Raw genomic sequence first — 17,339 nt, 5'->3', positions numbered from 1 at the left:
AAAGACAACCCTGGCTGCTCGCTGTCAGGCTGGTTTTCTGGAGATAGGAGAAGCGGTCTTCTGTAGAAAGGGGCGAAATGGTCTGGCGCAGCGTGGGAGTTGGGCGAGGACTTGCTTCCTGGAGTTTTCCTTAAAGGTATTATACTTAATGCAGAAAGGGGAGGAGAAGGGAAAAAAAAGCTGGCTGTATGAGTATCTTAAAATAGAGACTGGGGAGAGAGAGATTGAGAAAGGCAGAGAGAAGGGAGGAGAGAAAGGGAGGGCGGAGAGAGACAGTGGTTGAGAGACACAGTCCCAGAGATAGGTGGTTGTGGTGGTGGGGTAATTAGCTGGCGTTTGTTGGCTGGCCCTCCCCAAGCTGCTGCTCGGAGCAGCGACACAATGCAGCCGGGCCAAGCAGTGCAGGAAGCACGCCGTGATTGACAGCTGCGCTGTCCCAAAAAAGGCTCCCAAGAAGATGCTTATCGGCCGGTGTGTATAGGAGAGGATAACGCGCGGGCGCTGCACTGTTCCCCGCAGTGCGCGCGGAGCCCGAACCCAGCGGTGCGCTTGTCTGTCCCCTTCAGGCCGCCTGGAGGAGGTGGGGGTCTGCTCCCACAGCCCCCGCCCCTCGCCCCCGGAAGACGCTCCGGCCGCACTCGCTGTCCCTGTGGGTGCTTTGGGGAGCGGTGCTTCGGCCGGTTGGCCGCTCGCTCCACCCGGGCTCGCCATGCATTGCCACGCCGAGCTGAGGCTGAGCTCTCCCGGCCAGCTCAAAGCAGCCAGGCGGCGCTACAAGACTTTCATGATCGACGAGATTCTCTCCAAGGAGACCTGCGACTACTTTGAGAAACTTTCCCTCTATTCTGTGTGCCCTTCACTCATCGTCCGACCCAAACCCCTGCATTCCTGTACTGGTAAGACTTCCTAGGACCTTTCCTATTGTCAATTCTATGCTCTCCCTGGAAGTGTTGAAAAGAGGGGAGGCCGAGGAGGGTCTTTCCTCTTCCTCTGCAAGAGGTCACACTCTCCTATCTTGGCGAATTTGAGGGTAAGACTTGAATGGAGCTCTTAATCGATCTCGAGGAAGTAATTCCCACACGTTACTTGCCTGGGAATAGGTCCTTTAGCGACTCCAGATAATAAGCAGAAGGGAATTGTGACTTCCTCATCCCCCCTGTGGAAGTTGACTTAAGACCTTCCTAAAGTATTTTCAGCCACTGACATCAAATCTTGGTTTCTGTGCCTCAAGATTAAAATTTGAGCTTGTTACTTTTCACTTTAATCTAATTTACCTAGCCCCTTGCTTTTACCCTTAGGAACCTGTCAAATTAGTCTTTATGCTTGCTTGCGGGACCAAATCCGTAATCTTCCGAACTAGTTTCAGAATGATTTTCTTGTAGGGGAGTACTGAGTTAGCTAGTTAAGTGCGGAAACTCTGAGTGTGAGAATTCGGATTTGTTTTGCCTTTGGGCAAATAGTTTTTCTTTTTTAAATTCAAATGTGATATCCTTTCTCCCCAATCCTCGAGGATAATGGGAGATGTGAGATGAACTTGGATACATATGTTAAAAAAAGGTAAATGTATATAGTTTAGTTTCATAGATGTTTAAACAAACATGCGCATTAATTAAATATCTAATAAATCATATTGTCTTGGCACAAATAGCTTGGTATGATTGAAATCCATGCTATCATTAAATAGAGCAAAAGATTTTGTCCGCCCTTCCTTCTCGAAGAGGACTACAAAAATCCCAACACACCTCTAAACCAAAGAAGTCATCTGTGTCTGGGAAAATATGATACATTGTGAATCAAATCATTTACACTCCCAAAGTGAAGAGTGGAGCAATTATTCAACGCATTTGACAAGACAACTTGGATTTTTCAGTCCAAACCTAACTCCTAGTGCCCATTGCTTAGAGTTTTATGTTTCTGTCAAATTAGTTGCTAGTTCAGTGGGGTGATGAGTGAAATATGTAACAAATAATGTTGAGCTGGGTTGTTAAACAATTTATTAAATGAGTTCAGCTATAACGTCTTAGTATATAACTAATCTTTAAAATGAACATTCCTTCTGACATTCATCACTGGAATCATAAATAGCTTGTGGAGTATAAAAAATAAAGACAACTAACATTAGCTATAATTCTCCATTTATCCTTCAAAATTTATCAATTGAATATCTACTACTATAGATGAGAAATATTTATTAGGCATGGGAGATATACTCAAATGTCTTAATTTCTTCCTGAATTGGAAAAAAATGGAAAGTTCTATATGAAGGAACTAAATTACTATCCTGAGCAAAACCTGAGAAGAAGAATCTACTTAAGCTCTTCAGCTGGTGAATTTTCTTTTAGGAACAGTTTTGCATACAATTAGGCATGTTATACCAATGCAAACACATTTGGAAGAAAATTGAAGGGGCAAATTTTAATAACAACTTTAGTGTATACCAGGACAAAGATGTGACATTAGAGTATATAGAGGTAGACCTTCCTGGGAGAATCAAGATATGCTCTCTCAAGACCAAGAAACACTTTTAGATATTTTGCCTGTGTTTTGACTTGTTAGACAATTGTTTTTAGGTTACAAAGACCATAGAATTGGATTGTTTCAGATCACCAGCACACAAACTGGCAAGATTATAGAAGGGAATAGCCCACATGCACTATTCATCCTTTCTTCCCTCCCCCCCCTCCCACCATGACAATAATAAATAACTTCAGAAAACTTTGATCATTTTTTAGGGCTAGGAAACTTCATTTCTTATTGAAACTTGTTTGAATTATTCCATAGGGGAAATGAAATGATTTATGCGTCATTCTGTGACTGTTTGCAATGCATTTTCAGTGTATCTGACTCCCCATTCTGTTTTTTCAATAGTTTAGTAACTTTATTCAGGGGAGCGGATTACAATTGTCCATAGTCACTATCTTATTCCATCATTTCAGTCCTCTGGGACATAAAGTTGTTCTTGATTAAGGGTTGTGACTTTTCTTAAAAGAGATTTTGTCTTATGGAAACTAGGATCTGCCAAGAGAATTAAATTTATAACAACTGACTACAGTGGTCCACACTTTCAGATCCTAAGCCCTCAGTGGGTTTACAATTACAGTTAAAGCCTTCCCTGCATTAGATCATGGGAATCCAACTAATGACTGCTCAATAGTTTTGCAAATACCACATTTTCAAAGCATTTTTGTTGCCTTTAGAATTAGTATGTGCATCACAAATCTTAGACAGGATGAGCCTAATCCCTCTTTGATTGAAAGAAGCCACAATAAAGCACTGATAGCCGAAGTGAAAATAAGATTTTATTTTGCTAGCGCATTTTGCAGATAAAGATATTTCACACTTTTGGAAGAACCAATACACTAACAAGCTCAGATGGACAACCCTCAATTGCTTGTTCAAATAAAAATTACCAGACATAATAGTCACATCATTTATAGTTTGATAGTTGAAATAATGAAAGGATAAGATAAACATGTTTCTTTCTGGTGGCAGTTTTAAAAACCCATAGTAGTAGATATGATATATGTATCACTTGGAATGGAATTCAAACAGCTATACCTCTTAGTAAGCTCCCCTTAGTTAGTCAGACCAGTCCAATTGTTTAGACTCTATAAGCCCTGATATCAAACTCTGGTGCCACATCTCCTTAGGTAGAAGAGTTGATATTCAAAGAAACTGAGAAATTGAAATATTTTCATAAGCCAATTAATCACTGACCAGTAATATTTTTAGGTTCTCTAAAACTGTCATTTAAAAGTTCCTTTCAGTTGCAGATGTGTTCTCCTATACCTTGCACAAAGTTCACCAAATTCAGAAACTTTAATTTTTTTAGGTTTGCTAGAAAATTTCTCCTCAAACTTGAAACTGAGTTTGAAATAGAAAAGCCTTGTCTTGATTAAATTAAGTTTAAGAAAACCAGATCATAAACATTTTCTGGCAGGATTTTTTTTTTTACCCCTCTAAGCCTGGATTGCAGGAAAGGGACAGATAAAGGAGAAACTCTTTTTGTCCATGAATATTGCTTTATCATATTTATTATTCTGGAGGTAGGCAGAGTTGATTTTCTGTTTGGGTTATGATTCAAAAACGTTTAAGTTGGTGCTATCTCAGTGATTTAAATTTTGAATGCAGTATGTATGACCTCTACCGAAGATTACATGATTGACAGTCTAGTGACTGAAACCACAAAGTAAATTGGAATTTGTGATGTCAAACAATGATTAAATGTAGGGAATATATTAACTTTTTTGTTTGTTGTTACAGTCTTTTTGGCAGAAGAGCTGTCAGAGGAAATTTCAATATTTAGGACTGCCCTATATTCTACTCCCGTCTCTTTTCTAGCCTTTGCTCACCAAGTTCCAAAGTTCTGGAATAGGCTATTTTCCTTTTCTTCTCTATGAAATATTTTCTCTTTTTTCAACATCTCTGAAATATCCTTTCTTCCCCAAGTGATCTCATTTCCCTCAAATTTCATATAAAAAAGTACAATAGAAGCTTATACTTATCTATCATTTTAAAACATACAAAACATTTCACATGTATTCCATATGTTTTCTTAATTGATCATGAGATATCATCAGAACACTGTGCCCTGTGCTTTTTCTTTGTTGTCACATTTGATTTTATATCATAGCTACTTGTATGTATGTCCCAACCCTTCTGTGAGATCCTTATTATTTAATGGTAAACTTCTTGAGATAAATTTTTGTCATATCTAACTTGGCATCTTTAGCAGGTAGCATAATGCTTTTACACATAGTGGTTAATAAATCCTTTTTAATTGAATGAACTACAATTTAATTGTATTCTATTTTATTGTAATTTACTGAATATAGTAATCTATTGAAAAACTTCTGTAGTTGGAATCATCAATAATAACAAAATTACCTTCATATAGTACTTTAACTACATTATCTCAAGTTAGCTTAATAACCAATGAGGTAGGCAATATTGTATCCTCATCTCCATTTTAGAGATGAGAAACTGACCCCTAGAAATGTTGGTAGCAGCTAGGTGCCAAAGTGGATAGAATGCTGGGATCTGGAGTCAGGAAGGCAACATTCTAAGTTAAAACCTTACTCAGTTGTACTAGTTGTATGACTCTGGGCAAATTCTTTAACCCTGTTTGCCTCAGTTTCCTCATCTGTAAAGATGATCTGGAGAAGAAAATGGCAAACTACTCCAGTATGTTTGCCAAGAAAATATCAAATAAGGTCATGAAGAATTGGATACCACTGCAACAACAGCCACAGAGAAGTTAATTTTAATTGACCTATGCAAGGACACACAGTAAGTGTTCAAAGCAGATGAGTTTGGAACCTAGTCCTTTTTGATGATAAATCTAATGCTCTGGCATTAAACCAGATGTATCTCTTGTACCTCAGGAAATTAAGGAACAAATGCAGAGCTTCTTTACTATTGGAGATGCTTGACTTTAGTGTGTTCCCAGGCCTAGAGAGATTTTATATGCCAACTGGCAAACAAGTTTACAGTACAAATTATATGCACAGTGATATTATATGTTGCCCTCTTCCCAGATGATAGACAGGAAGTCTCCACTTTTATCACAAGAATTTTCCTTCTGTTACCTGATTGTTGATTTTTTTTTTTTTTTTTTGGTCTCTTCCTTTCCTGGACTGTGCTACTATAATCTCTGGTGCTCCTGATAAGACTTCTCCCCTAACCACAGTCACCAATTCTCACCTTAGACCAGGGCTCATCCAGAATGAAGGCTTTGCAGCAAGTCTGAAATACCTCAGGGGAAGAGGTGGGAAAGGTGAAACTCCATGGCACAACCATTCTCTCACTCAACACTGCTGACCCTTGGTTAAGATCTTGACCGGGCCTTGTTGGCAGAACTGCTGGTCCACCTGGTCCTCATTCTCCATTCTGACTCCTTACGCCCTTCTGTTGCTGGGTTGTGTCTGGGTGATCCTCTTAATGGCAGATAATTTACTTCCCTGTGTGTCCAAAGATCTATCACTTAGGAGAGGGTGATGATATAGCCTTTTCATACCATTTCCTTTTGTTGTTTGCACTGAAAACTCTTAAAGAACCTCAAAGGGACTGTATGCTTGCTTCAGAGATTGCATTCAGAGAAGTCCGAAGTCAGAGAAATTGTAAGATTTCATCTCACTTCAGGCCAGGGAGCAAGAGTTTCCTCACTGGAAGTTCTAGATCTGAAAAAGAACCCTAATCCTTATTGGAGTCCTCAGAAGGAAAGAGAGTTGCAAGGAGCTGGCTTGGACGAGAAGAGTCTCAGCTGCTCTAGATCCTGGAATTTCTGGTACCCTGTTGAAACTGGGTAAATTCTGTTTCCACTGCTCAGCCTCTTGGTGTTGGGAAAGGTGGAAGATTGCAGTGAGGGTGGCAGTGGTGGGTGTGGAAATGTGCTCCCTGAATATCCTCAATTGGAAATTTGAATTTCCCCCTCGAAACATTGTTACTTCTGGTGCTTAAGACTACTTACCTACCTTAGTTTTTCAGGCACTTATATTTCAGGCACTTTGTGGATTATAGAAGCTTTTGTGGGCTGGCCTGGGGAACCTAATCTCATATGTAACACTTGATACAGGAAAATTCCTTCCTGGTTTCAAACAACCTACTTATAAATGAAACTTGGATTCTCAATCCACTTGTAAGCTTGAGTATTCAGACATTATCTCAATCCTACAAAAAGACTATGTTTTAAATATTCCGCCTAAAATGACAAAGTTGATCACTTACACCCATAACTTTCAACAGCTAGGTCAGAGCCTAAAAAGATAGAAGATCTTAGCCAAATATGACTTTTGGAACAGAAGGGAGGTTAAAGATCATTGCAACCAACTCCTTCAGAAAATTCCACTTCTTAATGTTCCAAGGTAATCTTTGGGAGGGGGCAGGGTGGAATGGGTCTAGTTTTGTGATTTATCCCTGCGGAGAAGTCCTATTGAGGGAACACCGCAAACTGAGGCAGATCCACAACTAGTTTTTAACTTAAGTTTTCCAAAAATTTCCTTAAGCGGTAAGAGATTAAGGTCACATAGGTACTACATATCAGACTGGTCTGGAACCTATGTCTGCAAGTCAGACTTTCTTGCCACTAAGTCCCTCATGTGGCTTCTCTTACAGTAAAATGCTTTATGTATAATGCTTCACAAACCTCAAAGCATAATACAAATATGAGTTATTATTGTGGTGGTGGTTATAACAAATAATAATATTTCATTTTAAGTCCACATCACCCCCACCATATTTGTACTCCAAAGGTCAAGAAATCAGAAAGATAGATCCCCCACTAAATTATCCCCAAGGCATGGGGGGGGAGGGGAGGTAGGTAGGTAATGGTGGATAGGTGTTGGTATAGTAAACCAAGCCACTCACATCCAGGGTATAGCCAGCCAATCAATTTAGTGAAGGATTTGGGGAAGGGTTGGTTCGTGTCATGGCATTGAGAACATTTTATCCTCCAAGCATGAGGAAAGAGTACATTCCTTAGTTTGTGATTCCTTGAGAATTTCTACCTTAAAGAACATGCCTACTTGGAATGTAAAATGAAATGAGCAGCAGGAGTGGATAGTTTCTTTGGGAGTGAAGGGATTGCTACCCTCTCAATATGTTAGTTCTAGATTTTCTTTTCTTTTTTTTTTTTTTTTTTTTTTTTTTTTTTGCTGAGGCAGTTGGGGTTAAGTGACTTGCCCAGGATCACACAACTAGGAAGTATTAAGTGTCTGAAGCTAGATTTGAACTCAGGTCCTCCTGACTTCAGGGCCTGTGCTCTATCCACTGCACCACCTAGCTGCCCTCATGTTAGCTCTAGATTTTGCTAAAACTACAGCTCCTTTCAGATAGCAGACACCAAATCCCATCCCATTGCCTGGGAGCTTGAGAAATGGGCACTGAAATATTAATGGAGAAATATAAAATGGAGGCTTGGAAAATGATCATTATCAACCAGCATTTGTATTTTGGCCAGGGGCAAATTAGGTTTTTATAGTAATTACTCATAACTGCTGCTCCAGTTGCCATTCCTAGGGTAAAGAAATCAAGGAGTATGTGCCAGGTTCAGGTCTTCCAAGATCAAGATGAAAAGAACTGGGAATATTGAGGCAGAGCCTTTCTGGTGTCTGTAGCACTGGAAAACTTTCTGTTGACTACTCTATAGAGTCTCTTGGCTTTTGGTTCAGTTCAACAAAGTTTTATTGATTGCCTGTCTTTCCTCAGCTCTGATTCTCACCCCCTACTCTCCAAGGTTAAGCAGGAAATATTTCAGTTTACAAGCTTGAAACTACTTTCAAAATATTTGTGCTTCCCAAAGTCATTAAGTTCAATGAATAGTTGTTCTAGTGTATGTCCTATTTGCCAGCACTCTTGTTGATCAGGTAGTCATCTGATCATTCATATTTTCCTAAAACCCCTCTATGCCTCTTCAACTCACAGGTTAGATTAGCTTGGGAAACAGTAAAAATTACTACAAGTCTAAATCCTACTGGAATCATTGCAAACACTTTTGGGGGTGGTCTCTCCTACAAAAAAGAACTAGAAGCAGGAAAACACTGACAATTTAATCCCTAGTATGTACTGTGTGGCATTTGTACTTCAAAACCCACCTATGGGCTATGTCACCCACAAAGTCATCAGGTTAATATAGTAAATGTGAAATTGTGTGTGATATCTGCTATGGAGTGAATTCCCTGTAAGTACACCATTTGTACCTTTTCCTTGGTGATTGAATTTCAGACACAAAGATAAGAATATTATTCGACAAATCATCCCTTCTTTTGTTCCTTTTGCTCCCATTGAGACATAAATGGAACAAAAAGTCTTGAATTAGTTGAAGGAATTAATGAAAGTAATATCTGTCCAGATATAAATTGATTTGACCTTTGCCAGAAATAGGAATTTTTCTTGTAAACTCGGGAATCCTCTAGAATTCAGCCCAAGAGCCACTGCTGCCTTAGAGTAGCTCTGGAGTGGCTGAAGTTTTAGTCTTGGAAATGTCTTCTGATGCAGACAGAAAAGACATAGATCCAAGAAAAGAAACCTAAAAGGTTGCAAGTTCTTTAAGGGAGGGCTCTGTCCAGCGCCTAACATTTCTCACTCTTTTGGACTATGATAAAAGTTAATTTAGAAACTTCCAAAAGCAAAACATTTATTGCTCCCTTTAAAATTGAGGGTGGAAGTGGAAGAATACAACAGAAAAGCCCAGAGGCCCTGGTTGTCAAGTTCCTCAAGTTTTAACAAGCACAAGGGACTGCTTATAATTTCTATGTCCCCATTTGGTTGAACAGCCATAACAAATGTTCACCATAGGGGGGCTGCTGTTCCTGCTGTGCATCATTACTGAGACGTAGGTGGAACTCTGAGGTTTTCAATGAGAAGAACAGAGCTTGCAGATGATGTCTGAAAGGAATTAAACAAGTTCCAAGTCTTCATGCACAATTGTACATTATGCTGAGTTTATGTTTAGTGAATTGTCACTACTGCTGCATTTTGGAATGGATTCATTTCAGTATGATTCCAGAAATCCTTAAACTATCTGGGCATCAGATCCAGAAAAGTCAGCTTAGTTTATCAGAGGACTATCTGACAAAGCCAGAAAGCACACAAAATTCTCTTAAAGCATGCTAGCGGAGTGACCAATTCCTCCTGGAAACAGAGTCATGCGGATCAAGAGAGGATCACTGGGGGCAAACATTTGAAGACTTTAAAAAAGCATTGCCAGTTTTCAATCTTACTTGGAGCCTGATTCTATTCCAGTTCCCTCTGAAGTTGTAATGGGTCCTTTCTTTTCAGTATGGAATGCCAGAAAAGAAATCAGAATTTATGTGGCAGGGGAACCTGGTTACATTCAGCAGGTAATTCAATGAATTAAAATTAACCCTCTGGTTCCAAACTCACTAGCTATTATTTTTAAGTATCAACCACAGCAAACTCACAGGATTTTATTTTTACAACTGCCTAATGGCATTTTTGGAGGGGTGTTTCTGATGAAAGTCTTGTAAAATATAAATGCTCTAAATAAAAACAATTAATTTTTTCATTATTGAGTCTAATTAATCATCATTTGGGTCTTTGTATATAGTAATTTAATTTCATGAAAATGGAAACTTGGCACACATTTAAGAAAGAAAGCAGCACACCTAGATAGATATCAGGAACTGGACTAATTACATTTGGGCTGGGATTGAATCTTAAATATGATTGTTATAAAAGAGACAGAGATGACAGAAAACCCAATTCTGTAATCTCTTTGGAAAGCTCTAGCTTCTTTTGTGCTGATTGAAATTGAATATGGGGTGGGTAGTGGTAATTCTGAGCATTAGATGATGTACAAGTACATTTGAAATGGGTCTTTGCCAATCACCAATTGCATCTGGTGGCATTGCTGTTTGACAGGCACAAAGGGACAGCTATATATGCTTCCTGACTTCAGTGGCTGGGTTCATGAAGATGAACACAGCCTTCTTATAAGGAAAGGTCAAGACGTGGCTTGAACCAAAGCCAGCCCGAGTCTCTGAACACCAATTTTAGAATGGTTGGAGCCTAGGCACAGAGGACTTTACAATGAACACTTCCCTAGATTGTGGCTGGTGAGACAGGGAGCTGCAATACTTTGTCATGTCCTGTTGCCCTGGAACATTATTTCTTGATTCTATCCTGGGTTTATTTCATATGTTCACAAACCAGTAGCTCATGCCCATATATTTATTAGGGGTAGGTGTGCAGTAAGGTGTTCTCCTTGGCAATGTGTGGAAGGTTTGGGCTCTAAAATGGCTATTGCCTGGACCAGTAAGATTTTTGGTCATTATGGCATATTAAACAGTACCTTTGCTGCTTGATTTAGCTCTGTCCTGATTATGTTTTCCCCTTTTATTTTCATCGTTCACAGACCACTTATATGACCAGGGACAACCAGAAGCAATGTTGTGCTTCTGTAATGCCTTGAGGTCACAAGAGTGTTTCCATCTCAGGAAATACCTATTGAAAGCCTGACTGCTAATGTCAATTCACTGTCTCCACCCTACCCCCTATTATCACTATGACTGTTGAACTTTATAATTGTTGTCTGTTGTGCCTAGAACAGAGAAATTAAACTCCAGCAAATGTGTACTACTTATAGTTGGATTTAGAAACCCAATATAGGCAGGACCTTTTAGAGATGGCTTTATAAAGCTTCCCTTAACAAGACAGAAAATTCTAATTTTGTACTTCTCTCTCTTCTTGGGGAAAGAGCCCAGTATAGTGGTATTCAAAGAGTTGTCTGGGAAACCTAGAGATTCCTGACACCCTTTCAGGAGGTTCATGGAGTCAAAATTATTTTTATAATAATACTATAACATTAAATTTCTAAAATGTAAACAACAGGTAGAAACCACAAAAACAAATGTCCTGTAGGGAGTCCTCAATAATTTTTAAGAGGGAAGGGGTTTTGAATTCAGAAAGTTTGAGAACTACTGGTTCAAAGATGGAGTCTGCTTCCTGTAGCATAGACCCTGACAGGGAAGTATTGACGTATATGAAACCTTATCTGCACCCTATGTCCCAGTCTTATCAGACAGGTAAATTAAGTCATGTTTTAAGAAAAAAATTAGTGAAACTCAGTCCATTCTCAAAACAAATTTATGATTTTAATCATAGCTAAGATTTGCTTCACAACCTCTATTTAAGGTACTTAATTAGAGAACTAAAGTAAAATCTATTTTTTAAGAGACTCCAAGTGTTAATTAATATCTTTGTCTTACGGATGAGTTAATAGTTTTCTTAATTATTTCTTGGTCCTGCAAGAAAAATCTATCAACATTCATTCTCATTCATCTGTAATCTAGGTAACATATACACTCAAAAGTGCATTACATACAAATACACTTTCTCCGTGATCTCTGTAAAATCCTGCCTCACAGCTCCAACTTGCTAAATGATTTTGTTCATCTTAGCTGATTCTAGTCTCCTAATTGGTGTATTGGTTTCTGATCCCCAATTCATGAGTTTTAGTGGATGAGTTAATGGCATCTTTTAATTGAAAGCCTGTACAAGGATTATTTTCCAGCCAATTGTCTTTTTCCCCAAATAAACAATAATCCTGCCACTTGAGGACTTCATATCCTTCTGATAATATAAAAATTCTAAATGAATTGCCTGTCAGTGAAGGCAAGACAAACATACCTTTTTGATTTTCTGTTTTGATTGTCTTTGTTTTAACAAGTATTTGACAGATATAGCCATATCCTACCTTTGTATTTAGCCCAACATAAATGTTGGCATTGACACTTTAAATTAAAAAAAATTTTGTTATTGTTGTTAGATGATTGTGGCAAAGAGTCAAAGGAGCTAAAAGCATAATTAGTGATAATACTGACACAAAACTGCAGAGTTCTTTTCTCTGCTGCCTAATACTGATTTTATAAATGTCTTTAAAAAACAGAAGAGAAAGTTTAAATGCTAAGATGGTGACTTGAAATTAGCAATAAAAAAGGCACATTGGTTCTTGAACCAGTGGCAAGTTCATTCTTTTGGTGGAGTCTCACCAATATAAATTGGAAGCCATCCATACTATATTGTTCTTGATGATTCCTGTCCCTGTCCTTTCAGAAATCTTCATAGAGGATCTATCCAGTGTGATTTGGGTCTTTTAATATTTTGTGACAAAATGTCAACCTTGGCTACATGTTATTTCTTGTTCTTGCTACTTGGTAATATATAGACCTGGGCTTTTGTTGCTTGTGACCAATAGACTTGTTGCCATTAATTTACCACTGCTTTACAGAACTGACTATAGCTAGCAATGAATGGGTTCCATTACTCTCTAGAAGTTTTACTTAAAGATGTGTTCTAATAAGCAAGATTTTTTCCATGGGAAAAAAAATTCACAAATTTGTAGATGTCATAGCTTGAGGGGATCTTAGAGATCAAATTGACAATATAGGTTTAAGTAATTTTGATAAAAGTTAAATATAAGTTTTGTAGAGAACTTTATCTTCCAATGAAAGCATAAATGAAATAAATAATAAATAAATGAAATGAATAAATAAATTAAAATAAATGAAATATGTGACACAAATAAACAAAATAAAATGAATTAAATGTTACTGTGTTAGGACAATTGAAATGTTCACAAAATAATTTTCTTTTGAGAAAGAAAGATTGAGCGATCACTGAGATAACATTCTGATTTATTTGTTCTCTTTATATTTATATAAAGAGAATAAATGTTATATGTTTACTTGCTACCTTCTCCACTAGAATATAAACTCATTGCAACTAAAGATTATCCCATTCTTTGTATTTGTATTCCCAGCACCTGGTATACTGCCTAGCAAACAAGTAAGTGCTTACTAAAATGTTTGTTGGTTGATTGTAGCACTATCTGCAGTAGTAGATAGACTTTAGACTTGACATCAGGTATTTAAGTCCCATCTCATAGTGGTCAAATTGCTTTCTCTGAACCTCAATTTCCTTATTTGTTAAACGTGTGTAACAGTTGCACAACCTAACCTCACAAGATTGTTGTGAGAAAAGCATTTTGCAAACTTAAAGAACTGTACAAATGTGAATTATTTTTATTTGCTATCATTGTCAAAGCTGGAAGGAGCAATAAAGATTATCTTGTCCAATCTCCTCGTTTTATAGGTATGGAAAGAAACTGAGACTAAGATAAGTTAAATACCTTGACCAAGGTTACACAGATAAGAAATAGCAGAGATCCCCTAAAACCTGTTGCCTTTTCATTGACTGTCCCTCAAGCCTGGAGCAACTCTTGTGTTTCCTGACTTTCCAACTTTCTTCAAGAATCAGCTAAAACCTTCCCTTCTGATCTTCCTTACTGCTGGTGTCTTCTGTCTGAGATTACTTTCCATTTATACTGTATATATCACACACAGTTGTTGGAATGTTTAAAAGAGCTTCTTAAGAGTAAAGACTTAGATTTTTTTTTTTGTCTTTCTTTGTATCCCCAGTTTTTAGCACAGTGCATGGCACACAGTCAGCACTTAATAAGTGCTTGTTGATGATAATAGTCAAGCTGTTCCCTTAAACATAACAGAGAGCCACATATGTTTGAAATTAATGTCTATCTCTGTGGAACTGAAGTCAATTCCCCCATGACCAAAAGGACTGGTGGGTCTGATTTAATGTAGCCATGGGTACTTCTGAGTATTAGGTTACTTGCAGAACAGAGCTTTGAATATTGTCAATGGCACCCCAAAATTTATGTCACCTTTAGCTCAATCTAATTCTGCTGCATTTACAGATAAAATCCCTTTGTCCCCTTATAGTCACTGTATTATGTTTCATTTCATATAATTTGTAAAAAATTGGAAGCTTTGAAGAAAAAGAAAATTCTGAAAACAGGTGAAGCTGATTTCTTCAAGATGAGAGAGATGTGTCATTTTCAGTCATGTCCAACTCACTGTGATCTCATTTGGGGGATTTTTGAGCAAAGATCCTGAAATGATTTGCCATTTTCTTCTTCAGCTCATTTTTACAGATGAGAAAACTGAGGCAAACACAAGGCAAGTACCTTGCTTAGGGTCACACAGGTAGTAAGTGTTTGAGGCTAGATTTGAATTCAGGAAAACGAATCTTCCTAATTCCAGACCCACTGTTCTAGATCCACTTAGCTGCCCCAAGAGATTTTGATCTTTTCAGGCAGTTTGGTTAAAATTTCTCTCTGACATTTTCCTCTTGAATGGGAAGGATGGAGATGTATTTCACAAAGGCTTTGGATCTAGATTATCTTCTTTTAATAAATAACTTCACAAAATGATTAATGAAGTCATACAGAGGAAGTCATTCATTATGTACCTGAGGGAAGGGGAGAAAAAGAAGAGTTCGGAATGAAGACGATGGATTATGATGCTCCAGGGTAGATTCTTAGTCTTCAGCTGCACCGAGATTTTGCAAACCTTTCATTTTTTCTCAATCAGCAACTTTTGAACCTGTTTGTTTTTGTTTTAAAGGAAAGTAGCAAAATCTACCTTGTGCTTCCTGGTAAATGAGTGTTTTTCCTGCATCCTAGAATGCCACTAAGATGTCTTCAGATATCTATCATTATTCTTTATTTTGCTTAATTTTTCTTTTTACTAAACTCTTTCCAGTAGCCAAAATAAATGATCGTATTTAACTAGTGAATTAATTTTATTGCCTCTGCATATCATGATAATTCAGTGTAAACTTTGGTTCTTCTTGCCTGTTTTGGGAAGAGCTCTTGGAAATCACTTTGGATTCCTTGCTTAGGGAATTCCAGCATATTATAAGGAAGGATTATCCTTTTGGAGTCTAATATCTTTGTTTTAGCTGCACAGATACTCTCTGAAACAGAGTATATTTTCATTTTAGGGAACTGAGTGGAGAAGACTGGCCATTGATTTTGTGAGATTTTTGGAAGGAAATTGTGATCTGTTGTCTAAAAAATAGGGGTGTGTATAGGATTCCTTTTAAACCTGTTTGTTTACCTTCATGGTAAACCCATTTTTTGGAGGTTTTTGCAGGTGTTACAGGTAGGAAGGACTTAGGAGATCAGCCCAGTCTTCTTACTTATTTAAAATATCTGTTCACGTTAGTTACTAACATATTGCAAGATTTCATCATTGTTCTGATTCCTTTTTTTTTTTTTTTAATTTTTTTTTTTTAACAATGCAGGGTGTTTTTAATTTTTTTGGTAGTTCAGTCAAGGATTCCCCCTCCTTCCTCTGAGAACCTTGTAACACATAAATTTAAGCAAAACAAATCAGTACTCTGACAATGTTTGAAAATGTGGGCCTTTTTCTGTAGCTATAGTCCCTTACCTCTCTGGTGGGAGGAGTCATTTTTTCACTATCAGTCCTCTGAACTCACAAATTTGCATGTTCTGAACCTTTCCATGTTTTACTTTAAATTATTTTGGTCAACATGAAAAATCAATGTCTTGCTTACTTAGCTCTTTGTCATTTCATATATTTTCCTAGAAGATTCTTTAAATCTTTCAAATTAGTCATTTTTTATATCCCAGTTACATTTCAATTACATTCATATGCCACTTTGTGCCATGATTGGTGGACACATGCTTTTGGTCTAGATCTTTGCTACTACAAAAAGTTATGCTAGACTAGTATTACTCTTCAGTTTTCTTGTCTAGATTCAGACTTTGGGAAGATTGGGAAAAAATGGAAGCAGTCAAGGAAGGAGGAGTGGAAATTCAACATTGCCAGCAAAGAATAGTCTTTATCAGAAATGGAACTGAACAATTATTTGTCACATTATTTGTGACCCTGGAAGCAAGAAAATGTGAATTAGAAAAGTTGTTGAACAAAAAAATGGATAGAGATATGAGTACTTACTAAGCTTACTGAGAAATTCAGCCTCCAACCTAAGGATGGGTAAGTGATAAAGAAGGCTGATGCATCTGTGAAGAGGGGAAAGGGTAATCGAGCAAGTTGTATTAGGAGTATTTGTGGGGGTGGGGTGGGGAGGATAACAGTATAGTAACAGGTAAAGATCTTTGGGTAAGCACTTTTATTTCCTATTAGAAGAACAGAACTGAAAAACACTAGAATGGGATAATTCTTTTTGGAAATCTTTGCTGTGAGTACGTGCTTATTATCACAGGCGTTCCTGGTAAGTGACAGCCACCAATGATCTCTGATTAGGCAATGGCTTTGCTTAGAATACATGCTGCCTAATTACCTTATATATTATTGATGCATTAAGTAATTTCATCAGCCAGCTTCATAAAAGATCATTATTATTGTAGTATGATAATATAATAGTAACAAAGCAGTACTTTTCAGATAGTCTTTGTATAGTGCACATTGTATGGACAGGATCTATGGAAGCAGCATGAAATGGTGGAGAAAAAATAGAGGGTAATAGGAGGTATTGTCTACCTTTCCCCTTAGACCCTCCATTGACTTATTTTATGATCATGAATAAGTCTTTTTTACCTTTTCCTGAAGTCTACAAAAGGGGATCACAGCCTTGATTTGCCTCCACTGGGTGTTGAGAAAGGTTGACTGACTAATGAATGTTAATTTAATGGTTTAAATATATAGAAGAATGAGATAAATGCAAAGTATGAATGGGAGGGCAGCTATGTGGCCCAAAGTGAATTATACTTGCCTATTACCATGTTTTTGTAGGCAACTGGTTTGATGGAAGCAGGACTTCTCAATTACGAAATATAGATGACTCTGAACCACAAGATATGTCATTCTAGGGCACACAGGTTTGCTCCATTAAAGTCCAGGGTTTGGTTGTCATCTTGTGACACACCTGAAACTCTTAATTGTGGGAGTCAAAGAAGGATTTTTCAGGGACTCTCAAAGCAAGACCAGACTCGTGTTTCTGATCTATCACTCAGTTGAAGCCTTTTCTAGAATCTT

The 17,339-nt window shown here is 37.7% G+C and overlaps 1 protein-coding gene across 1 annotated transcript in view; it reads left to right on the top strand.

The window, feature by feature from the left end:
* The first annotated feature begins 227 nt into the window (after positions 1–227).
* BARX2 (BARX homeobox 2) overlaps positions 228–17,339 on the top strand; it is an 81,017-nt gene continuing 63,905 nt past the window's right edge. The window contains exon 1 of the mRNA XM_074303808.1: positions 228–896. Coding sequence (XP_074159909.1) covers positions 710–896 — 187 coding nt within the window. The 5' untranslated portion in view covers positions 228–709. The remainder of the gene's footprint in view (positions 897–17,339) is intronic.

This window comes from Sminthopsis crassicaudata, chromosome 3 (assembly GCF_048593235.1).
Source record: "Sminthopsis crassicaudata isolate SCR6 chromosome 3, ASM4859323v1, whole genome shotgun sequence".
NCBI classification, from domain to species: Eukaryota; Metazoa; Chordata; class Mammalia; order Dasyuromorphia; family Dasyuridae; genus Sminthopsis; species Sminthopsis crassicaudata.
This window is presented reverse-complemented; position numbering and strand designations above follow the sequence as displayed.